Below are 25,638 nucleotides of genomic sequence, written 5' to 3'. Positions count from 1 at the left end.
CAGATGATACAGAATTTTAACAGAGAATGGTAAGAGAACCTAGCTTTATAAAAATGAAATAAACTTAGCATTATAAAAAACTAAATACAGGGCTGGGGATGTGGCTCAAGTGGTAACTGTGCTTGCCTGGCATGCGCGGGGCACTGGGTTCGATCCTCAGCACCACGTAAAATAAAATAAAGATGTTGTGTCCACCAAAAACTGAAAAACAAATATTAAAAAATTTCTCTCTCTCTCCTCTCTCTCTCTAAAAAAAAACTAAATACAGAAGATATATAGATATTTTTAAAACTGTCTTGTGAAGTTGGAGGACAACAGAAGTTGAGAAAAGAATGAAGAGAGTAACAAAAGATAATTCTTCAACACTTATGAAAGATGGAAGGATCTGAAATTCTGCATTTCCTTTTCCTGATTGTGGGAATGAAGGGAGAGTAAAGGGTACTTAATAGATATGTTCATGAATTATAGTGAAAATCTCAGCCCTAGACACTGCTTTAAATTATTGAAGCCATCTTCATAGATAGCATATTACCCCACATTACCTGTTTGATTTTCCTCATCATAAAAAATCCCACATCTTTGCCTATAATTTGCAACTTCATTTTACCTTAAAAATTAATCAAACTCCCTTTACTTATGAGTAGGAGAGGACAGATTCATGCTTTAGTGAGGAGCTCTGCTCTGTTTGAGAATAATATTCCCATCCCTGTCTTAATTAAAAGAATGATCTTTAATTTTCGTTTCCTTTTTATTCATTTGAACTCTATCCAGATTTCTGTTAATAGCACACTTAGTATCATAAAACTATACTGATGAGTTTCAACTCCAATTGCAGGATTTATGTTGCTCTCCTTCATTTTAAAAAATGATGTGAGAGTTAATGACTTCTGGTAAAATTCTTTTACCAGTTTCAATCATTTTCTATTATATAGCTATAATGTGAAGATAAGATGAATGCAAATATGAAAATAAAGTGGCATTTTTAGTTTAATCTGATGAAGTTCTTTCAATCACTATAGCTTCACTTAACAAAAACATTTAACTAAATAGTTTTAATTTTTGGAGTGAGAATTGCAAGCAGAAAGTTTAAAAATATGTCGGTGACTGCTAGTAATTTATAATCCTCCAGAATTGTTTTAAATTAATGCTTGGTGAATTTTCTCTAGGAGATGGGGGAATATTTCAGTCAAGGCTACATAGATAGTTTTAGGGAGTTTTTTGGTGTTTTTTTTTTTTTTTTTTTTTTTTTTGATAGTAGGGATTGAACCCAGGGGTGCTTAACCACTGAGCCACATCCCCAGCTGTTTTTGTATTTTATTTAGAGACAGAGTCTCATTGAGTTTCTTAGGGCTCCCTAAATTGCTGAGGCTGTCTTTGAACTTGCGATCTTCCTGCCTTAGCCCTCAGAGCCACTGGGATTAAAGGCATGTGCCACAGCACACAGCTTTTTTGTTTGTTTTTGAGACAGGGTTTCACTAAATTGCCTCGGCTGAGCTTGAATATGGGATTCTGCTACCTCAGCCTCTTAAGTAACTGGGATTACAGGTGTGAGCCACTATGCCCAGCATGAATAGCTTTTAGTACCAGGAAGTCCAGAAATATGAATTAATCTTTTTAGAGAGATATGATAATTACCCCAGTGAAGGTCATACGCAAGTTATAAACACTATCTTGAGCTTAGAAAAGATAATTAACATTGTCACTTTTGATTACATTTTACCACTTGAAAAAATTTTACTTGTTAATTAAGTCAGCACAGAAAATATTTTTTAAAAAATATTTTGTAGTTGTTGATGGATCTTTATTTACTTATTTATATGCAGTGCAGAGAATCGAACCCAGTGCCTCACACATGTGAGGCAAGCACTCTTCCGTTGAACTACAACTCCAGCCCCCAGAGAAAGGATTGTTAGGTTCAGAATTAAGTCTTGGAGATTGATACCTGTTTGTAATTCAGTCACTTCCCAGTGAACTGATGCAGTGAGAATTTGGCTGTAGAACCAAGGGAATATTTCAGTTGGCCTATTTATTCAGTGACCTGCCAGAAAAATAAAAGGAGTAGTCAGGACCTGTCTTCAGATGTTAGGAAATAATCCCCATAGAAAACTAATATGTCAACATTTATGTTTTCCTTTCTGATTTTCTTTTCTTTTTTAATACTTTTTTATTTATACATGGGCACAATATATTTATTTTGTTTATTTGTTTTTATGTGGTGCTGAGGATCGAACCCAGGGTCTCACACATGAGAGGTGAGTGCTCTTCCCGCTGAGCCACAACCCCAGCCCTCTGATTTTCAATTCTATCTTTATTTCTGATATCTGAAGGTTTTTTCCCTTCTTTCTTGCAAGATCAGCTATATATTTAATTTTATTTGTGGAAATTATATTTTATCTTAGCATCTCTACTCAAGTTTTCTTTTTTGCATTATCTTAATCTTTCATCTGGGTTTTGGAGTTAATAGAATATTTTAATTATCATATTTATTTAGTGAAACCCCGTAGGAAGTACCATGAGTATAAGTCCAGAGAAATGGAAGAAGGTTAAAATAAATGTGATATATATCTTTTCTCCCACTCGGGCGTCTCTTGAGAGAGGAATAGACTTTGCTATTTGCCTAGGGGATAATTTTAGAATAGAATTAATTAGTTTTTATTTTTGTGTGTGTGCTACAATGTTTTGTATTAGCGGAGCTTCAAAAATGCTACTGTAATACAGTTGTACTTATGCCTTTATGTACATAAGTGAAAGTTTATTTAGAGGATACATCTAAAACTGGAGTTCCTATGTTATTGATTGAGAACTTCCATAGATATTGTGAAATCTCTTCAGAATGATTGATCAATTTACACTCCCACCAACGGTGGGATTACTGGCGAGATTGAGTATACACTCATTGACTTATTGTTCATTCTATATTTATTTCCTACATTAGGGCAACTATATTTTACTCATTGAATTTTAGAATTCTTTACATACTCTGGATAATCATTATATTGTCTTAATGATGCGTTTTTAGATATTTCTCTCCTGTATGTCCTCCTCAATTTTTCAGGGTTTTTATTTGTTTATTTTTTTGTTGTTGTTGTTTAAGGTTTCTTATGCAAAATGGATATAAATTTAATGTTTTGAAATCTAACAGTTTTTCTTATTAGAGTTTGTGAATTTAATCCTTTCCTATTTAATGTCATAGAAATATCCTGATGCATATTAGTTCTGATATTCTAGCTTTAGATTTTCTTGGAAATAATGGTAGATTCTTATTCGGTGTGATAAATTGAGTTTATTTTTTGCTTTTCTTTATATGTGATCAAGTCATCTACAAATAATTTAGTTTTCATTATAGCTTTTAGTCAAATTAATCTTGAAAAAAAGTCCTCCCATTAATTTTAATATCCTAACTACTTGTGTCTTACTTGAGTTACAAATGCATGAAAATAAAATATAAATTTTTGTATTTTAGGAAAATTCACGAATTGTGAGAGTAAAAGTTATAGCTGGAATAGGCCTTGCAAAGAAGGATATTTTGGGAGCTAGGTAAGTATATCAAATTTGGTTGGAATTTTAAAACTTTTCATTTGTTAATTAATTTTTTTCCTAAATTTTGGTTAAGTGAAAAATTGAATAATATTATTAGTATGCAAATAATATTATTTGTTATGCAAAATGAATAATATTTTTGACTTTGGTGGTTTAGTCAATCTCTTCTTATCTGAATTACTGAATTTATGGAATTAGGCAAAGGTGTAAATCAGAGTGGTAATTATTAGACTCGTTATTGAGTTTTGCCTCTAGGAATTTGTAAAATTCTAATCTTATAAATCCTTTAGCAGATAACAACCATAAATTCTGGACACAATATAAAAAGTAGCAACATGAACATAGTGTAGAGTGAACAGAGAAGACAATTTCTGGTGGGAGCCTGCACTTGAAGGAAGAGGATTATACTGAGTTCACAGTGTTACACATTAGTCTGAGGCCAGGTGGAATCAGAACCCAGAAAATTGTAGTCATTATGGCCAAGGAAGCCACCAGGTCTAATCTAAAGAAAACATGGAAATGATGAAGATTCTCTAAAGGAAAGAGCTGGAAAGCTGGAAATTCAGCTGATAACAGAAGATCTGAACAAAGACCAGAGTTACTGTCCAAGAAAGAGGGTTTCCGGCTTTTGTCCTAACAAGAAAATTGATCACATGATAAAATAAAATAAGCAAACTGGGGTTGGGATTGTAGCTCAGTGGTAGAGCACTTGCCTAGCATGTGTGAGGCACTGGATTTGATTCTCAGCACTGAATATAGATAATATATATAAATAATACATATATATATATATATATATATTTTAAAAAGCGAACAAACAAACATCATCAGGAATAGAGCAGAACCCAGAATCTCTCTAACTTGATATTTATAATATCCAGGATATATTATAAAATTACCTGATCTATAAAGAACCAGGAAAAATGGAACAGATATCTGTAGAAAAAAGAAAATATGCTCACAATAAATCAAAAGGTAGAAAATTCAGGAATGAAATAGAAACCATTGAAAATGAAAATTCTAGAACTGAAAATATAATAATTGAAATTAAAATTATTGAATGAATTTAATAGCAGAATAGAGATAAAGAAAAAAATTAAAGATAGATCAATAGAAATTATTACCTGGTTTGAAGAAAAGAGAAAAAGATTGGGGATGGGGAATGAACTGAGCCTCAGGGATTTGTTAGGTGGTATCAAGCAATCTGACATACATAGAATTAGAGTCCCAGAGAGATGAGAGAATGAGATAATGAAGCAAAACATATTTGAAGAAATAATGGTCAATTTTTTCTCCAAATTTGATGCAATACATAAATTTGTATTAAAAAAAAACACCAAGTAGGATGAACACCTAAAAGTACATGGAGATACATAAAAGTCAAACTATTGAAAGCCAAATATAAAGAAATCCTAAAAAGAGAAAAAAATGACACATTATATACAGAGGAACTACATTTAAGGACTGGCCTCTTATCAAAAACTATGGAGGTCAGCAGAAAATGGAACAATAGAATAACCACTGTCAATCCAGAATTCTATATTTAGTGAAAATATCCTCCAAGGCTGATGACAAAATAACAACAGTTTTAGAAAAACAAAACAAGAGTTTGTCATTGGCAGAGTGCCCTGTAAAAAACATTGACATTCTTCCAGCTGAAGAGATTGATACCAGATGGAAACTCAGAAATGCAATAAAGAACATCAGAAATGTTAAATATCTGAGAATATACAAAGACCTTTTGCTTTTCTCTTCATGTCTTTTAAAAATAAAGCATATGCCTGTTTAAAACACAACTTGTAACCTTATCTTATGGATTTATATTGTAAGTAAATGGAGTACCTGTATTGACTATAGCATAAAGGACAAATTGTGTGTGTGTGTGTGTTATGGGTTATTTGGTAGAATGGTCCCATATGAAGTGTAAATAAAATTAAAAATAGTATATATTATAATATATACTAAAGCATTAATAGATATCTATTATAGCATTAATCTATTAAAATAATGCAAAGTAATTATAAAATTTTAAACAGATATTTTTAACTGAAATTTTTAAAACAACAAAAAAGCCAGAAAGAGAGAACAAATGATCAGATTTTTAAAAAGGAGGCAATGAAAACCAAATAATGAATTTTCAGCCCTAAATCAAATAATATCAATAATTACAATAAACATTGATGGACTAAGATAACTACAAGGCAGAGGTTGTTATAATAAATTAAAAAAACAAGACCCAACTATATACTGTTGATGAGAGATGCACTGTAAATAAAAAGATGCAGCTAAGTAGAAGGAAAGTGGATGCAAAAAGATATGTCATGCAAAGGACAAGATAAAAGGACTAAAATGAATACATTATAATCTGATAAAATAGATTTCAACACACACACAAAAAAACATTTCCGCACATAACAATAAAAAATAAAATCAGGGCTGAGGTTGTGGTAGAGTGCTTGCCTCATACATGTGAGGCCCTGGGTATGATCCTCAGCACACATAAAAATAAATAAAGAAAGACTAGGGATACTGTGTCCATCTGCTATATATATATATATATATATATATATATATAAAATGAAATCATCCAGAATACCTGCCTAAATGTGTATGTGCCTATTAACAGAACTTCAAAATATGTGAATAAAAATTTAACACAATTAAAGGGGAAAATAAAAAATTCCACAATCATGGATAAAGATATTAGTACCTCTTAGAAAGTGATTTCTTTTTAAATTTTTTAGTGTTTTTATTTTTTAAAATGTTTTAATTCACTTTATTTATTTTTATGCAGTGCTGAGGATCAAACCCAGTGCCTCACATGCTAGGCAAGTGCCCTACCACTGAGCTATAACTGCAGCCCCCAGAAATTGATTTTTTTTAAACTTTTTTAGTTGTAGATGGACACAATATCTTTATTTATATACTTATTTTTATGTGGTGCTGAGGATCGAACCCAGTGCCTCATACATGCGAGGCAGGCGCTCTACCACTAAGCTGTACAGCCTCAGCCCCCAGAAATTGATTTTTAAAATCAACAAAATATAAATTTGAACAGTATCATTAGTAACTTTGGCCTAAAAAACACTGTTCTTAACAATTTCCAAAGGTATTCTTTTTAATTGTACAAGGTACATTCACAGGCATAGACCATGTGAATATTATTTGTCTTTGTATAACAATATTATCAAAGTTAATGGCTTAAAAGAACACACATTTATTCTCTCAGTTTCTGTGGGTTAGAATATCTAGCATTATTTAGCTAGATTTAGAGTTTTACACAGTGGCTATGATATATTTTTTTCTCAGTGGGTCATGAGATCTCTCTCCTGAATGTCTCTAAACTCTAGCTCCATGCTCATGGCCCTCCAAGGATTTGGCCATAGGCATTCTCTTTATTCTGGTCTAAGTGTCTAATAGGCCCATGATCAAGTGGGCCTCTCACAGGAAACTTTCATAACCTGACAGATGCCCTTGTGACTCTGCAGCATTTATTCCTTCCAAGATAGCCACTTTCTAGGAGAGCACTGACCAGGAAAGAAATTAGGTTCAGGTGCATCAATCAGATGAAATACAGAGGAAGTTGCTTAAACACATGAAATATCAGAAAAAAAAAAAAAAGGTAACACCTCACAGGGCAAACAGGAAGGGGGAGCCATAGAGGACTTGCACACTCAACAATGGGTAGGGGCAAGAGGGAGAGAGCGAGCTAAGACCTGAGCCCTTTATCGGGTCCTGAGTGTAACCCATGTGAATTTCCTTCAGGGAGTTCTAAATGAAGTGTAGAGCAAATAGTCATGAGTTTTGTGGCATCTGTGAATGAGAGATGGCCACAATGGCAAGGGGAATATAGTTCAGGCAACTCAAGTAGATTGTATCTAACTGTCTTATAGTGGGGTAGCCACCAGGAGGTTATATAAGAAAGATATCTGAAGCAATCATAATAAGGAACTGAAAGGAGGTTGGAAACTGTATCAAAGTTTAACTAAGCCCTGTTTCTAGTATGAGAAATTTCATAATTATTCAAAGCAGATGCCAAGGCAACATAAAATTTTAGGAATTTATCACAATTGCAGTAAGTATTGGCCAGGGCTGTGCTATCTGGGGATTGCTAGGAGAAGGGTCTGTTTCCAAGCTAATATGGTGTTGGCAGCATTCAGTTCCTTGCAGACTCCAGTCTGAGAGCTTCGGTTTTTTGCTGTTTGCTGGAGGCCACCCTCACTTTTCTGCTTTCACCTTCCTTGGGCAGCTCACATGCTCAGCTTTCTTTATAGCTAGAAAAGGAGTGTCTTCTAGCAGGATGGGTTACAGTTTATTTAATATAATCACATATATTTTATCACCTTGAACATAATCTATTGGTTAGAATCTACAGGTTCTTTCATTTAAGAGGAGGGAAACACAGGAGGGTATGAACCTTAGGAATTGGGGATGATAGAGCTACTCTACAGTCCGTGTGGCACAGCATGCCGGACCCTAAGACAAAAAATGAAAAACTGCAAAATATACATTCCTTTCAAGTGTATTCATCATCGTAGATCACATGTGGGCCACAGAACAAGACTCAGAAATTTTGAAAAGATTGAACATATAGAAGATGTTATCTGTATAACAATGGAATTAAATTAGAAATCAATAACATTAAGCTCTAGAAAACCCACAAATATTTATAAATGAAACAGCACACCTCTGAACTATAGGTTATGGAAGTCTCAAGAGAAATTAGAAAACATTTTGAACTGAAAATGATAATACAGCCAGCCGTATCACAATTTGTGTGATGTAGTGCTGTGATTTGAATGTGTGCTCCCCCGATTCATGTTGAGGCTTAACCCCCACTGTGGTGCTCTCAAGAAGATGGGCCTCTTGGGAAGTGATTAAATCATGAAGGGTCGCTTTCATGAGTGGAATAGTACTGTATAAAAAGTTTAAAGGGAGCTAGCTTAGACCCTTTTGCCCTTCTGCCCTGTTTGGCATGTGGGGATATAGTGTGTCTCCTCCGGAGGTTGCTGCCACAAGGCACTGTCTTGGAAGCAGAGATCAGCCCTCAGCTGATTCCAAACCCACTGGCACCTTGATCTTGGGAGACCGGGAGGTCTCTACAACTGTGAAAAATAAATTTCTGTTCTTTATAAATTACCAGTCTCAGGTATGGTTTTGAGTTTTGACATGAAGAAATTAGCAAAAAGAGAACAAATTAATTTCAAAATAAGTAGAAGGAAGAAAACAATGAATACAAGTACAGAAACCAATGAAATAGAAAATAAACAATTATAGAAAAAAGTCATTAAGATCAAGAGCTTGTCATTTGAAAATATCAATACAATTTTTAAACCTCTAGCTAGACTGTTTTAAAGCCAAAAAAGAAAGAACAAATGAACCATAATGGAAATGAAAGCTGGGGCATTGCATTGGACCCTATGGGAATGAAAAGGACAAAAAGAGAACATTTTGTACAACTTCATACCAGTAAAGAGTGTTATATAAGTTAGACAAAATAGACAAAATTCTTGAAAAACACAAATTACCAAGATTAATCACAGAAGCATTAGAAATATTGGATAGCTCCTTACTAATTAAAGAAATTGAATTGGTTGTTAAAAGCCTTCCACAAGGAAAAATCCAGGCCTGCATGATTTCACTGAACATATCTATCAAACATGTAAGGAAAAAAATAATACAAATCTACACAAATTCTTTCAGAAAATAGAGGAAACTTTGTTAGGCCATTTTTATCTTGATCACAAAACCAGACAGACATCACAAGAAAGCTTAAAGACCAATATTTCTCATGACTATAGATGCAGAAATTCTTGTTCAACTTTTAACAAATAAAATCAATCAACATGTAACAATATGTCACCAAGTAGGATTTTTTCCCCTAAGAATGAAAGGTTTGTTCAACACTATAAAAAAATCAATAGCTATAATTTATCATATTAATATAGTAAAGAAGAAAAAACACATGATTATTTCAATTGGTATGGAATATGTATTAAACAAAATCTAACACCCATTCATGATTTAAAGAAATAACTCAGCAAATTAAGATAAGACATAAAATTGCTTTAATATTTGAAAATTAATCAGTTTAGTTCATTGTATAAATAGAGTGGGAAAAAAAAGACAAGATCATTTCAAGTGGAAAAGAAATCTCAACAAAATTCAATATACTCTCATGATAGAAACTCAGAAAACTACAAAAAGATGAGAATGTCCTAAACCTGAGTAAAGATATCTGTGAGAAAACCAATATGTAACAACATACTAGTAATAGTCTAAATGTTTTCTACCTAAACTCAGGAATAAAGAAGTTGTCTGCTCTCACTGTTTAGCGCTGCACTGATATCCTAGCTATGTAATATGGCAAGAAGAAAGGATAAAGGAATACACGTTGAAAAGAAAGAATAAAATTATGTTTATGTGTAGACAAGATTGTACCTGCAGAAAAACCTGAGAAATGTACAAAAAAGCTGTAAGACCCAGGACATGGTGGCTCATGGAGGCTGAGGCAGAAGGATTATGATCAGGAGGATCAAAGCCAGCCTCAGCAAAAGCAAGGTGATAAGCAACTCAGGAGTCCCTGCTCTAAATAAAGTACAAAATAGGGCTGGGGATGTGGCTCGGTGGTCGAGTGCCCCTGAGTTCAATCCCTAGTACCAAAAAAAAAAAAAAAAAAACCTCTAAAAACTAATAAGTTAATTTAGCAAGGCTTCAAGATACAAAGTTAGTTATAGTATGCTAAGTGGAATAAACCTGTTGCAGAAAGACAAGTACTGCCTGATTCCACTTTCATCAGATATCAAAAATAGTGAGCTTTATCAGATCCAAGAGTGGAGTAATAGTTGTTAAGGGATGTAGGGAGGTAGATTTGGAATTAATTAACTGACATAATGCTCTGGTCAAACAAGATGAATAAGTTCTAGGGATCTGCTGTACCACATTGTGCCTCGTTAACAGTAATGTGTTGTGCACTTAAAAATCTCAGGCAAGATTTCATGTTAAATGTTCCAGTCACAATAAAAACAAAGTATATATCTGACAAAGACTTTAATCCATAATATAGAAATAACTTACAATGACTTCAATAGTAATATAATAAAAAAGCCAATGAAATATGGCAAACTCTTAAGTAAACACTAGATTGTCCAGGTGGAAATGTCTAGGTGGGCTGAGATTTGTGATTTATATTTACATTTTATATTTATATTTGATAGTATATAGTTAGAAGTAAAAACTATGGATGAGATTGGAAATGGAAAATAGAGAACAGGATGCTGGGGCAATATTTTTTTTATTAGTGGTTCAAAAAATTACATAGCTCTTGATATATCATATTTCATACATTTGATTCAAGTGGGTTATGAACTCCCATTTTTCTGGGGCAATATTTTAAGGAATGAGTATGTAAATTAACCATCTTAACCCAAAAGAAAAGAGAATATAATAAAAATTAAACAAAATTTCAAAAATCTAAAGTTTATAAATCATTAGACCACTGATTAAAAGGTTTTCTTTCAGTTGTTTTTTTTTGTGTGTGTGTGTGTGTGTGGTATTGGGGATTGAACCCAGGGCCTTGTGCATGCAAGGCAAACACTCTGCTGACTGAGCTATATCCCCAGCCTTGTAACTCAGTATTAGAGCACTTGTGAGGCAAGTAAAGATATTGTGTCCATCTTAAAAAAAAAAAAAAAAAAAAAAAGTTTTCTCTCTAATTCTTTGACTATGGTCTACTAACATGGTCCTTAAGCTTCTTAACAAGATATAACTATAATTGTTATCCCTATATATATGGAACCCTGACTTTTAAGTGTAGGAAATAATTGTAGAAATTGTTAGCAAAGAAAAGTGTGAATCTGATAATTTGGTAGCCTGAGGTTGGGCTAAGCAGCAAATAAAGCTTTTTCCTTTTTTTGAATTTCAACAGTGATCCTTATGTGAGAGTGACGTTATATGATCCAGTGAATGGAATTTTTGCAAGTGTGCAAACGAAAACCATTAAGAAGGTCAGATTTAATGGTATTATAAAATGTTTTTAATGAACTTTGCTTTATTTTTATATGACAAAAAATAGTTATATATATTATGTTTATTATCTTCTAGTCTTTGAATCCAAAGTGGAATGAAGAAATACTATTCAGAGTAAGTATGTATTGTATTTTATTTTTTTCTTTTCACATTTTTTATTGGGGCATTATAGTTGTACATGTTGATGAGATTTGTTGGTACGTATTCGTACACGCACACCATGTAGCAATATAATTTGGCCAATATCAATCCCCAGCACTTCCTCCTGCCTCCCTTCCTCCCACCTCCAGGACCCTTTTCTCTACTGATCTTCTTTTGATTTTCATTAGACATCTACCCCCACCTTTCTTTTCCTTTTTCCTTTCTAGCTTCCACATTCAAGAGAAAACCCTTGGAGTTTGGCTTATTTCATTTAACATCAAGGTCTCAAGTTCCATTCATTTTCCTACATATGACATAATGTCATTTTTCTTTTGTATTCTATTATATTAAAAGAGAAAAAAGCTTTTTTCCTTGATAGATTAGAATTATAAATTCTCATTTATAATATCCTAAAATATATCTTAGAATTTACCTAGAGTTTAATTTTTTTTTTCAGTACTAGAGATTGAACCCAGGATCTACAGTAAGTGCTTTACCACTGAGCTACATTCCCAGCCCTAAAAAATTTCTAAAAAGTTAAAATTAGGTTTCCTGGAACAATTTATCTCATGAAAAACAAAAATATAAGGAAATGGGGGGAGGAGTCATGAAGACTATTGTAAAACTGGAGTTCTTATTCTAATAAACAAAACAGATTTAGAGACTTATGACAGTCTTGTTCTAATTTACCAGATTTTAATATTTTCTCTCAAAATTATTTAATATTTGGATCTCCCCAATCATTTATTAAATCCACTGATCCAGGCAAGAGCTAATGAGGAATTATCAATAAGTGGATGCATTTCTTCTTATTTACCTTTTCTGGACATTGCTGCCCTCACACCTCTCCTGCCTCCCTAAACCATTAGGACAAACACTGCAATCAGCAGTTTTCTCAGGTTCATTGGGAGGGCCCTGAAACGGACAGTGTCTCATTGCATCTGTTGCCAGAAGCAGTGCCATCCCAGCAGTGGTAGAGACGAATAGCAGTCATCTCTTCCTCTCTGCTGGATTTTTCCACTTGATCATTTTCAAAATGCTCTTCTATCTTAGCTGTTGGCTCATTTCTCTGTTCACCTGAATGACCAACATTCTTGAAAGACTTGTCTGCCCTTTTCATTTCTGCTTCCTCAGTGCACTTGTTGACCAACTCTGATCTAACTTATACTTTCAAATCACCAGTGACTCCCATGTTGCCAGGTTCATCTAAATCCCATTTTACTCAGGCTTGGGTGCATTTGGCAAAGCTGACCATTGCTGTAACTCCAGCCTTTCTGGAGTCTACCATGGTACCACAGTTGATTTCATTCAGGAAAACAGAAGCCATTCATCTGTATTTGGCATTTGAAGGTTTGTTTTTTTTTTTTTTAATTTTTGTTCAGTTTTAATAAAGCGAATTAGGAGGGAAGAAATTGCTAAAGCAGGGGCAGAGACACTGCTACTGCAGATCCAGCCAACAGCACTGAGGTTGCTTCCATTTTTGTTTGCTTGTTTGTCTTTTGTTTATACAAAGATCTCCTGCAGTTAGTACAACATAAAAACAGCATTTTAAATCAGTCTGGAAATTTTTGATTCTTGAAGAAATGGTATTGAATCAATTGGATAGCCATATGGAGAAAAATGAAACTAAATTTCTGTTTTACTCATTTGCTAGAATAAATTCCAGATTTGATAATGTCTGGTTTTGATCACCTTTTTGGCACATATGCTGCATGGCAGACAACTTTAAAATTCCTCCCAAGTGGTTATTATTTATTTGCACTTTTATTGTTATTATTTTACTTATTTACTTATTATTATTTTACTCAAATATATGTATTTTCAGTGTACTAACGTTCTTTTTGTACATCTTATTCTTTTCTCTTTACCCATGCCAAATACTGTTTAGTTATAATAATGGACGAATATTTGTCTTGTTCCCAATTTTTTCCCATTGATTGATTGATTGATTGCCAAAGATCGAACTCAGTGCACCTCACATGCTAGTCGAGCTCTCTACCACTGAGCCACAACCCCAACCCCTTTTGTTCCCAATTTTAATACATGTAATATGTCTCCATTAAATATGGGCAGCTTTTTGTTATTTATCATATTAAAGAGGTATTCAGGTATTGCTGTTTTTTCAAAAGTTAAAAGAATAAAAAGCATGTACACTTCCAGTTTTAGCCATAATGCTGTAATAGGATATTGAGCTTAACTTGATGCTGTAACTATAAACCTGGAGGGGGGCGGGAATGAAGAGATGTTAGTCAAAGGGTAGATACTTTCATGTATAAGATGAAAAAGTTCTGGAGAATCTAATGTACTGATGGGCATGAGCTACAATTCTGTGTTGTTTTTTTGAAATGCACTGAGAGTAGATTTTAAATATTCTCATTACACCTACACATTCACACACATATATACAAAATGGTTAACTGTGTGATAATAGACATATTAGTTTGTGTTATTAATTTCACAGAGTTTACATATATCAAATCATGTACACCTGAGTGTATATGATTTATATTTGTTAATTTCATAAAAAAATTGAAAAAAGAAAAAACTTAGATAAAATAAAATAGGTTAAAGTTTAAAAGTTGCCAAAAATAAATCCCATGCAAAAGTTAATCAAAAGAAACTGAAGTAGCTATATTGATGTTGGACAGAGTAGACTTCAGAACAAGGAAAATTACCAAGAATAAAGAGGGATATTATTATATAATGATAACGAGGGTCAATCCATTAAAAAAAAATCTGTATTTGTACCTAACAACAAAGCTTCAAAATACCCAAAGCATAAATGATAGAACTAAAAAAAGAAATAGACAAATACCTTATTATACTTGGAGAATTCATACCTCTTCTTTCTCTCTTAGTAATTGGTAGAACAAGTGGACTGAAAGGATTCAGCAAAGAAATACAAGTCCTGATAACACTATCAGTTTTTTCAATAGACTCTTGATCCAATAATAGCCAAGTGCTCAGGGAATGTTAGCTGAGTAATCTGGGTCAAAAATCAAACCTGAAAAATGCTTAAAGATTAAAAGTTATGCAAATTATAGTCTCTGTCAGTAGGAATCAATAACAGAAAGCTGTCTGGAAAATTCCTAAGTTTTTGGAAATTAAACAACAACCTCTGAATAATCTATGGGTCAAATAAGAATTCTCAAGGGAAATTAGAAAATTTTAACAGAATTAAATAAAAATACAAAACCAAAATGTGTAGGTTCAGATAATGTAGTGCTTGGTATGTATAGCATTAAATGCTTAACTTAGAAAAGAAAAAATTTTTCTTAATTTAAGTTTTTACGTTAGGAAACTAGAAAGTAGCATCATCACAGATCCTGCAGACATCAAATGGATAATAAGGGATACTATGAACAGCTGTGTGCTTATAAATTTCATACTCTAATGAAGTGGACCAATTGAAGACAGCTACTTGCAAAACTTACTTAGAAGTAGATTATCTGAATAGTCTTGTGTCCATTAAAGAAATTGAATTTAAAGTTAAAAATCTTGGGCTGGGATGGTGGCTCAGTTGTAGAGTGCTCACCTAACATATCTGAGGCACTGGGTTCGATCCTTGGTACCACATAAAAACAAACTAATGTAGCCACCTAAAAAACTAAAGATACATAAATAAATAAATATTTTAAAAATGTTAAAGATCTTCCCAAGAAAAACAATTTAGGCCCAAATAGTTTTGTTGATTCCTATCACACATTTAAGAAATAAATTCAGTTCCACACAGTGCTTTACCAAAAACAGAATAGGAAGGAACATGTCCCAATTCGTTCATGAAACTAGCATTACCCTGATACCAAAACCAGACAGAGTATAAGGAAATGAAAGCTCAGATCATTAACCCTCATGACTCTAGACTAGTCTTTAAGTTTACCTCTTCTAGGTGTGTGTTTGCCTTCCCTGTCAACAGAACTGGAATTTCAGAATGTGAGATCCCCAGGGTTGGAAATCCACTCAACAGTTTGTCTTTCCAGGGAACCCAGTGGACAGAGAGTCACGTAATAGGAGAGCCTCTGATCATGGGGTCTTCATTGGTCATATCCCTACTACATTATAGAAGCTAGCAGCCTCATACAGCAGTGGAATGGCCTACTAAAGACACAGCTGAAGTACCAGTTTGGAGCAAACTGAAAATATAGAATATCATTCTTTGGGACATAGTTTATTCTTTAAATCAAAGCTCTAAATATGAGTCTTTTTTGCCCCAAGTGTACATGGGTCCAGGAACAAAGGAGTAGAAGTGACCCAATCTACTATTATTACCAGTGACCCTTGGAAAGATTTTGTGCTTCTTATTCCTCTAGCTTTAGACTCTAAAGGTAGAGTTAGAGATTCAGGGCCCCCAAAAGAGAACATCTGGGAACACAGCCATGGTCCTATTGAACCACAGTCTATGGTTATTGCTAGACCACTCTGAACTCATTGTATCCAGGAATTGGCAGGTGATTGGGATTATTACTTGGTTGAGCTTGCTTGTATTCCTCAGGGTCTATCAGATTTCTGCAGAGACCAGACTGGAAATTAAATGGACATACTATAGAACTACACTTTTATTGTTTTGGTGTATACTGGTGGCACTAATCTCTGACATCCCACTGGGTTTTAATATTTTTACTTATTTTGATTGTTTCTTAAATAGCCTTGTTGAGATATAATACATATATAAAACATATAATTCACCCACTTAGAGTGTACAATTCAATAGTTTTTAACACCCACTTAGAGTGTACAATTCACTAGATTGTGCAAATATCACCAAAACCAATTTTAGAACATTTTTATTACCCCATAAAGAAACCCCATATCCACTAACTGTCACTTTCCATTTCCCCCCAATACTGCTCCCCTCCCCAGGCAACTGCCAGTCTACTTTATGTCTGTATAGATTTGCCTATTCTGGACATTTCATATAAATGGTATCATACAATTTGAGTCCTTGCAAGGTTCAACCATGTTGTAGCATATACCAATACTATATTTCATTTTCTTGCCAAATAACAATATTTTGTATGGGTGAAATGTGTGTGTGTGTGTGTGTGTGTGTGTGTGTGTGTATCATCAGTTGATAAACATGGACATCTGGGTTGCTTCCAGTTTTTGACTATTATGAGTGATGGTGCTATGAACATTTGTATACAAGTTTTTGTGTGGACACGTTTTCATTTTCTTTAGGTATATACTTAGGAGTAGAATTGCTGGATCAGATGGTAACTTCTGTTTCTCATTACTTGAGGAACTGCCAGACTTTACCATAGAGACTATAGCATTGTATTTTCCTACCAGTAACATGTGAGGGTTCTGATTTCTCCACATCCTTGTCAACTCTTGTTATTATCTGTCTTTTTGATTACAGCTCTTCTGATGGTGTGAAGTAGTATCTGATTGTGGTTTGGGTTTTCATTTCCCTGATGGCTGACAATGTCAAGCATCTTTTCTTTGCTTATTGACTAGTTGTATATCTTCTTTGGGAAAATGTCTATTCACATTCTTTGTCTATTTTATAGTTGGGCTATCTTTTTATTATTGAGTTGTCATATTTCTTATTCTAGATGCAAGCCCTTTATCAGATTCATGGTCTGCAAATAGTTTCTTCCTTCTGAGTTGTCTTTTTACTTTATTGATGTGTCCTTTGAGGCACAAAAGTTTTTAATCTTGCTTATCAGTTTATCTGCTTTTTCTTTTGTTGCTTGTGCTTTGGTATCATGTCTAATCAATATTGTTTTTATTTACTGTCTCAACCATGGAAAGAACAGTTTCAGTGGCTTCTACGTGGCCTTCTCACTGTGACACATCCCATAAGCTATGGAGCCAATGTTGGGGTGGTTGGGAAGATCCAACTGCCAGGTACATCAGTTTCAGTTATACACTTGACAACTAGATGATCTTTGGGTGGATCTGTAGAATAAATAGACTCACCATATGCTGGACTTTAGCCAGGATTCCATTCCTTATTCCTCATTTGGTCCCTGTAAGTCCTTGCTGTAATAGGGGAGGTGCTTTGGGTCTCTGGTATCAACACGGATCCTGTTTTCAACATTCTCAAATAAATCTGAGGATTAATTTTCCACTTACATTCCCCTAGATAAAAGCCCATAGGTCCCTTTGGAGAAGAAAGAGGAGAATCATTAAATAAGCATTTCCTGCCACAATTCAGAGTCCTTCCTCCTAGGGACTAAGATACTTCTTCAGTGGGTTTTGGATATCAGAACCTCAAAAGGCTTTGAACTGAACAAGGGTTCATGTTACTTTTTTTATATATATATAATTAGGGAAATTGTCCTTAGCCTCCTGCTTTTTTATTCTTGTGTTCTTATGAGTATAGGTGTTCAGCAGTTGTCTTCGTTGCTTACCTGCCTGTTTCCCCTCTAAGAATGCCACACTCTATTCCCTGCCTACCAAGTCTATTTCACAGCCCCTCCAACCTTGCTGGTCATTATGATAATTGTAGACCCTGCTGCTACAGTGGTGTGCCTCCACTGGAGAGCAGGAGATGGGGATCATCCTTATTCATGGCTATTAGTGAGCCTGGCTCTATGACTACCTCTCCTACCACCAGTCTTGGCATACAGTAGAGAGCCGCCACTGGACTTCCTGGTGATGTTGTTGACCCTCTCACCAGAGCATTTCTGATGACTGTGGTAAATTGGTATCCTTTCGGGGGGCTCCTATGGAACATAAGCATCTCGTAGGTGTTTTGGCTTGAAGTGATAAGGCAGCTCCAGCATGCCTGCTTCCCTCAGCCTTTTTATTCCTTCCCCTACCTTTGGCCAAGGCAGCTCAGGCATTTTCACTTGATACAGCCTAGAACTTCACTTTTCTCAGGCTTCTAGGAGCTGCTCTAGCAGCAAGGCTGCCTCATCTCACAGGGTCCTTGACAGGGTATTAAATTCCTTTTCCTGACCAAGTGCTCCAAGTCAGCAAATTCTTACTTATCCAGTCTTAATGTTTCTGCCTCTTTGATCAAGCATCTTAGTGCCAAGGGGATTCCTCCGGCTCTTGCTAGGACTTGCTAGCTAATTCCTAAAGCTTCTTCAAGATGTAATTTCTTTCACTCTTTTATCTGGCCCAGCTGGGTTATTCTAGGATTTAACATTGCTTATTATCTGGGCAGCCAGGGGAGGACTGGGGACAACTTCTCAGGCAGGAAGCCCCTTTTCTTGGGGGAATAAGCCTCTGAGAGTCTTCCTGCATGAATGACAGCTAGTTCTTATTACAGAGGGATGGGCTATTCTACAAGCTGTGAGGATGTAGGGACCTGCAGAGCTGAATCCTAGGGGTCATCCTCCTAGATCCTCTTATCCCAAGTGTCAGGGTGCTGGCTTCTCAACATAACACACTTGCCATGGCTAAGCACTTCCATATTCTGGAGCTCTGTAACTCTAATTGTCCACTCCGAGTTTGTGCTTTAGTTGTGTACTCCCTACCCCTCCAGGAGATGCAGGCCTTTTTATAAGTTACCAGAGAGGCCTTTTGAATTTCTTTCTTTCTTTCTTTCTTTCTTTCTTTCTTTCTTTCTTTCTTTCTTTCTTTCTTTCTTTCTTTCTTTCTTTCTTTCTTTCCTTCCTTCCTTCCTTCCTTCCTTCCTTCCTTCCTTCCTTCCTTCCTTCCTTCCTTCTTTCTTTCTTTCTTTCTTTCTTTCTTTCTTTCTTTCTTTCTTTCTTTCTCTCTTCCTTCCCCTCCCTCCCTCCCTCCCTCCCTCCCTCCCTCCCTCCCTCTCTCTCTCTCTCTCTCTCTCTCTCTCTCTCTCTCTCTCTCTCTCTCTCTTTCTTTCGGTACCAGGGATTGAACTCAGGGGTGCTTAACCACTGAGCCACATCTCCAGTTTTTTTTTGTATTTTATTTAGAGACAGGGTCTCACTGAGTTGCTTAGGACCTCACGAAGTTGCTGAGGCTGGCTTTTAACTCTTGATCCTCCTGCCTCAGTGCTAGTATTACAAGTTGCTAGTATTACAGGTATGTGCCGTCATGCCCAATGCCTTCTGAATTTCAAATTTAACCTTTAGCTACTTGTTAACTGCTTTTATTTTCTCATCTCTTTCTGTAAAATACGGATATGATGTAGTAATAATGAGCCAACTCCACTGTCCCTGTAGGCATTGTTTTGTCCATATCTCTCAAATGCCTAAAACATGAGTCTAGCAAGAGAGTCCCCCTCTAACAGGACATATCTCCAGGACATCACTAGAGAAATCTTTAGGTAATGGGATACCACCTTGTGCTAGGGACTGTACATGTCTCATGTTCTATTTGGGTTAGGATGTCCTGTATCAGCCAGAAGGTGTGGGTTAAATCCCCACGCCCTTACATAGCTCACCTGTGTTGGTTTAGTACCTCTAAGAAATAGATACCGGGAAGGGTCTAGACATCTAAGAGGTTTACTGGGGAAGCACCTGTGGAGGTTGAAGAGGGAGGAGGCCCAGGAGGAGAGAGCCTTCTTATCATGATACAGGTCTAGAACCTGTGTATGGCAGGTGTGGGGGGAGAGGGGCACAGGGAGAAAGGGTTGTGTGCAAAGAATCTTAAACTGCACAGCTCTAAGAAAGTGTCCGGCAAGCTGATGGGGAGCCTTCAAACAGTGTTGCCTGTTAGAGAAAGCCAGTCATGGGCTTTAAAACCCCCAGTCTTTGACCAGGAGCATGCCACAGGAATATAGAGGTAGATTCAAAGGTGCACACTCAGCTGGGGTTGCCTGTCAGTTGGCTAAGTGTGGTATGTATGTCTGTAATCTCAGCTACTTGGGGGACTGAGGCAGGAGGATCTCTAGTTCAAGGCTAGCCTGACTGTGATCAGCAAGACTGTGATCTCAAAATAAAAAAATGAAAAAGGGCTTGGGATGTATCTCTGAGGTAGAGGATTTGCCTGGCACACTTGAGATTTGGGTTCAACCCCCAGTCCCCCCCATCCCACCTCCACCAAAAAAGGAAAAGGAAGGAAATCAGAGTAGAAATCAGTGAAACAGAAAATGGACAAAAAGTAGAGGAAATCACTGCACTAAAATTGATATATCATAGCTATCTGAAATAATAGTAAGAGGGAGAAATGACTAATATCAGGAGTGAGAGTAGGACCCATCATACACACATTTAAAAAATGATAAGGTATGTGTAACTGATGTGATTCTGCAATCTGTATACAGGGTAAAAATGGGAGTTCATAACTCACTTGAATCAAATGTATGAAAGCTGATATGTCATGAGCTTTGTAATGTTTTGAACAACCAATAAAAAATGATAAGGTAATATTATGAACAAACTTATGCTAATAATTTTAACAAATTAGGTAAAATGGATTTTTTTTTTTTTTTTGATGGTGCTGGGTGTCAAACCCAGGGCCTTGTACATGCTTAGCAAACACTTGACCTCTGAGCTATATCCCCAACCTGGACAAATTCTTTAAAAGCCAAAGTATACCAAAAAAAACAATATGAGATAAGTAGTATGGAATTAAAACTCAAAATTTATAAATGTAAGAGATTAAAAGTTTTTTAAATTATACTTTAAAATCTTATTATTTTTATGTGCTAGCCTGACTGTGCCGCTTGCCTATTGCTTAAAACTTAGCACCACTTTTGACAAAGAAGTTCAGCACCACAAAAACAAAAAGGCTATTCAAAAAAAAAATTTTTTTTTCCCAGTATGGCCAATGAAACAGATTTTATTTTTAGCTATTCCAGGCAAATAAGAATAAGTTAGAAATAAACCACTAGCACATTGTGCTTGGCTTTTAAGAATTATTTTGTTATCAGTATGTTAAATGGACATGGTGCCCTCTGTATTTTAAATGCCATCTCTCACAAATATAAAATACCTAAATATGCTTGATTAACATTCTAAGGTATTAAAAATACAAAGAAATTACTGAGCAGTTATTTACAGCATACTATGAAATTGCCAACAGTCCTTTGGGCTCTTGTCTTTTGCTCTTTGGTGTAACCCTTCTGCATTGTTGTTATTGCATTGCTTTGCATCTCATGCTGTTTTTATACTCATGACTTCAGAGTTAAGCACTGGTACACCACATATTGCAGTCACCTTTCTTTTAATGTACATGCAGTGTAACAACACAGTTTTATTGTTGTTTGTTTGTTTGTTTTTGTGGTGCTGGGGATTGAACCCAGGCCCTAGTGCATACAAGGCACGCACTCTACCAACTGAGCTATCTCCCCAGCCCAACACAGTTTTGATGCTGAACAATATTCCTTTTTTCTTTCATCAAGGATATTTATTTGAATTTTAAAAATTCTAATTACATTATTGTGGTATAGTTCATAGACTAAAAGCTGCACACATTTAATATTTACAATTTAAAGTGTTTAATCGTATGCATAGACCTGAGACAGCATCACCACAATCAGGGTATTAAACACATTCCTCACTGCCAAAAGTGTCCTCCTGCCCTCTATTTTTTGGAAAGAAGTAAAAACACTTTGCTTGTGATTTAACCTCTTAAATTCTTCAGTGTATAATATAGTACTATTAACTATAGGCATTGTATTACACAGCAGATCTCTAGAACTTATTCATCTTGTATAACTGAAACTTTATACCTATTAAACAATTCCTCACTTGCCTCTCCCCTGACCCCTGATAACCACCATTCTATTCTCTGCTTCAGTTTATTATTTTAGATACCTCCTATAAGTGGGATCATGCAGTATTTGCTCTTCTGGGACTGACTTATTTCATTCAGCATAATGTCCTCAGAGTTCATTCATATTGTTGCAAATGGTAAGATTTCCTTCTTTTTAAAGGCTAATATTCCATTGTATATGTATCACACTCTTTTCATCCTTTGATGGGCATCTAGGTTATTTCCATATCTTAGCTACTGTGAATGATGCTGCCATCGTCACCATAGGAGTACAGACATCTCTGAGATATAGTGATTTTATTTCCTTTAGCTATATACCCAGAAGTGAGATAGCCATATTATCTGGCACTTCTGTTTTTAATTTTTGAAGGAAGCTCCATAGTGTTTTCCATACAGGGTGCATTTTACATTTCCACTAGCAGTGTTCAGGGACTCTGGTTTCTCCAAATCCTTGACAATTTGTGTTATCTGTTTCATTATAGTGCCATCCTAACAGGTGTGAGTTGATAACTCATTGTAGTTTTGATTTGCATTTCCCTGATGATTAATAATTTTTGAGCCTCCTTTTACATACCTATTTTTTTAAAAATATTTTTTATTTTAGTTGTAGTTGGACACAATACCTTTATTTTATTTTTTTTATGTGGTGCTAAGGATCCACCCCAGGGCTTCATGCATGGTAGGTGAGCACTCTACCTCTGAGCCACAGCCCCAGCCCTACATACCTGTTTTTCACATACCACTTGTATGTCCCTTTTGAAGGTAAGTCTGTTTAAGTCCTCAGCCCCCACCCACTTTTTTTTTTCCTTTTGGGTACCAGGGGCATTCCACCACTAAGCTACATTCCCAGCCCTATTTTGTGCTTATATTTGGAGATAGGGTCTCACTGAGTTGTTTGGCGCCTTGCTGTTGCTGAGGCTGGCCTTGAACTTGTGATCCTCCTGCCTTAGCCTCCAGAGCAGCTGAGATTATAGGCATACATCACCACGCATGGCTTTAGCCCATTTTTAAAAGCAGGTTATTAGAGATTTTGTTTTATTTTTTACTATTGAGTTGTTGGGGTTCCTTCTGTATATAGATTAATCCCTTATGGGCTATATAGATCACAGATATTTCCTCCCATTCTATAGGTTGCCTTTCCACTCTCTCACTTGTCTGTTCCCATTGCTATGCAGAAGCTTGTTAATTTAATGTAGTTGTACTTGTCGATTTTTGATTTTGTTGCCTCTGCTTTTGGTGTCATTTTTTTAAAAAAAAATCATTGTTGAGACCAAAGTCAAGAAGTTTTTCACCTGTTTTTCTCTAATTTTATAGTTTCAGGTCTTACATTTGTGTATTAAATCCATTTTCAGTTGACTTTTTTTGTTTAAGAAAAGGGTCCAGGTTTATTCTTTTTCATATGGGTATCTGTCTTTCCTAATACCAATTGTTGAAGAAGCTGTCCTTTCTGCATTGTGTATGCTTGGCATCTTTGTTGAAGACTGGGTGACTCCTTTTCATGGATTTACTTTGGGCTGTCTTCTATTCCACTAGTCAATATCTGTTTATGCCAGTTCCATACTGTTTTAATTACTGTAGTACCATAATGTCTTTTGAAATCAGAAAGTGTGAGGCCTGTAGCTTTTTTCTTCTTTCTCAAGATTCAGGGTCTTTTGTAATCTTGTAGTTCTAAATTAATTTTAAGACTGTTTTTTTCTGTATCTGTAAAAAAGAATGCCATTTTGATGAGGACAGTATTGAGTCTGTAGATTGCTTTGGGAGATATGGACATTTTATCAATACTAGGTTCTTCTAATCCATAAACACAGGATTTATTTGTCTTGAAAGAAGGCCATATACAATTGATAAACTGGGCTCAGAATTCTATTGTCTTTTACTCATTGTTTATTTTATCATCACTTCACTATTACCCAATATTTTAGCTAGCATTACTCTGTTCTAGGATTGTAGGCTGCACATTTGTTTTAATCAGAAATTTTGAAAGTTTACTATAAGAATAAAGAGATGGATTTTTGTAAATCAATGCTGATTCATCACAGAAAAAGAACTGAAACAACATGGTGATTAAGTATCTTCTGTGCAAAGGACATTATTATGTATGATCCCCTGTTTTCCTCTTTGTTATTTGTATCATTATTTATACATCATCACAAATGCTTTCAACTGAATGTATTCACCATAAAAATGTCTTTTGAGATAATATATTATACAAAAACTTTCTTGGGCATTCAGTCAAATGGAAATTGTGGTCAGAAGTTGAAGGGAGCTTTTATGTCTTTGAAAAAAAAACTAAGTTCAAAGACAGTTTTTGTGAGGAACTGTTATTGGCATGTTAACAAACAGGAGAAACTCCATGTTGAAGCCCGTGCAAGTTATAGTAAAATCCACAAAACAGTTGCTCAGATGAGACCAGGCAGGTGAGTTACAGGATGGAAAGAAGTCCTGCATTTTATGTGCACTCCATGTAAACGTGTGGTATGTGTATGTCAGTAGAAGCCCCTCTTCATGCCCCAGATTCCCATGATGCTTTGCGTATATCTTTAGCACTCACACTCACCATATTGGATTTCCATGTGTATGTATGTGTGTGCATATTTGTGTTCTGTTATAGAAGTAGTGTGATGGATATTTTTTGAATATGTTAGATATTTTCGTAAAGAGAGATGAAAATCATCCTGAATGTCTTCTCTAGAGCACTGCTTTATGATCTTCTGGGATTTTTCCCCTATGTATTTTTGTCTTTTTATACATACACACACACACACGCACACACTGTCTGTATTTATATGTGTGTGCATGTGTGTGTGTGTATATATATATATATATATAGTTTGATTATTTGTATGTGTAGCTGTGTGTGTGTGTGTGTGTGTGTGTGGACACACACAGACACACACATACATGCACATATACATCTCCACATACACCCATAATATATACACATTATACATGCACACATAATCAACTACCTTCACAGACACACAAAAATTTATTGTAATTTTTTTTTTACTTGTTTCTCAGGCCTTTTACTAATACCTGTTAATGAGATGGCACAGTCCCTATCCTTAATGAAGCTTACCGTCTAGGGCAGACCACTGTGAACAAGAAACTCAAAATAATTACCAGTGTGCTGGATGTTACGAAAGGGAGCACAGGGTGCTGGGACTGAATATTGGGGCAGGCCACTTAGTCGAGGGAGTTTATGGAAGGCCCCTCTGAGGAAACGTATCATTTAGAAACTTTCAGCTTTAAGTAATAGCTTAAAGTAACAGCTACAACGGGCTTACACAATAAGCACGTTTATTACCTCTAACCACAAGAAGCAGAGAGGGA

General features: G+C 35.4%; 1 protein-coding gene across 1 annotated transcript in view; it reads left to right on the top strand.

Annotated features, from left to right (window-relative positions):
• The window catches only part of Nedd4 (NEDD4 E3 ubiquitin protein ligase), a 121,613-nt gene that overhangs the window by 12,082 nt on the left and 83,893 nt on the right, over positions 1-25,638 (top strand). The window contains exons 2-4 of the mRNA XM_026413408.2: positions 3,464-3,537; positions 11,468-11,546; positions 11,644-11,682. Coding sequence (XP_026269193.2) covers positions 3,464-3,537; positions 11,468-11,546; positions 11,644-11,682 — 192 coding nt within the window. The remainder of the gene's footprint in view (positions 1-3,463; positions 3,538-11,467; positions 11,547-11,643; positions 11,683-25,638) is intronic.

The sequence above is a fragment of the Urocitellus parryii genome, chromosome 6 (assembly GCF_045843805.1).
Source record: "Urocitellus parryii isolate mUroPar1 chromosome 6, mUroPar1.hap1, whole genome shotgun sequence".
NCBI classification, from domain to species: Eukaryota; Metazoa; Chordata; class Mammalia; order Rodentia; family Sciuridae; genus Urocitellus; species Urocitellus parryii.
The sequence above is the reverse complement of the archived record's forward strand: the minus strand, read 5'-3'. Positions and strand labels throughout refer to the sequence as shown.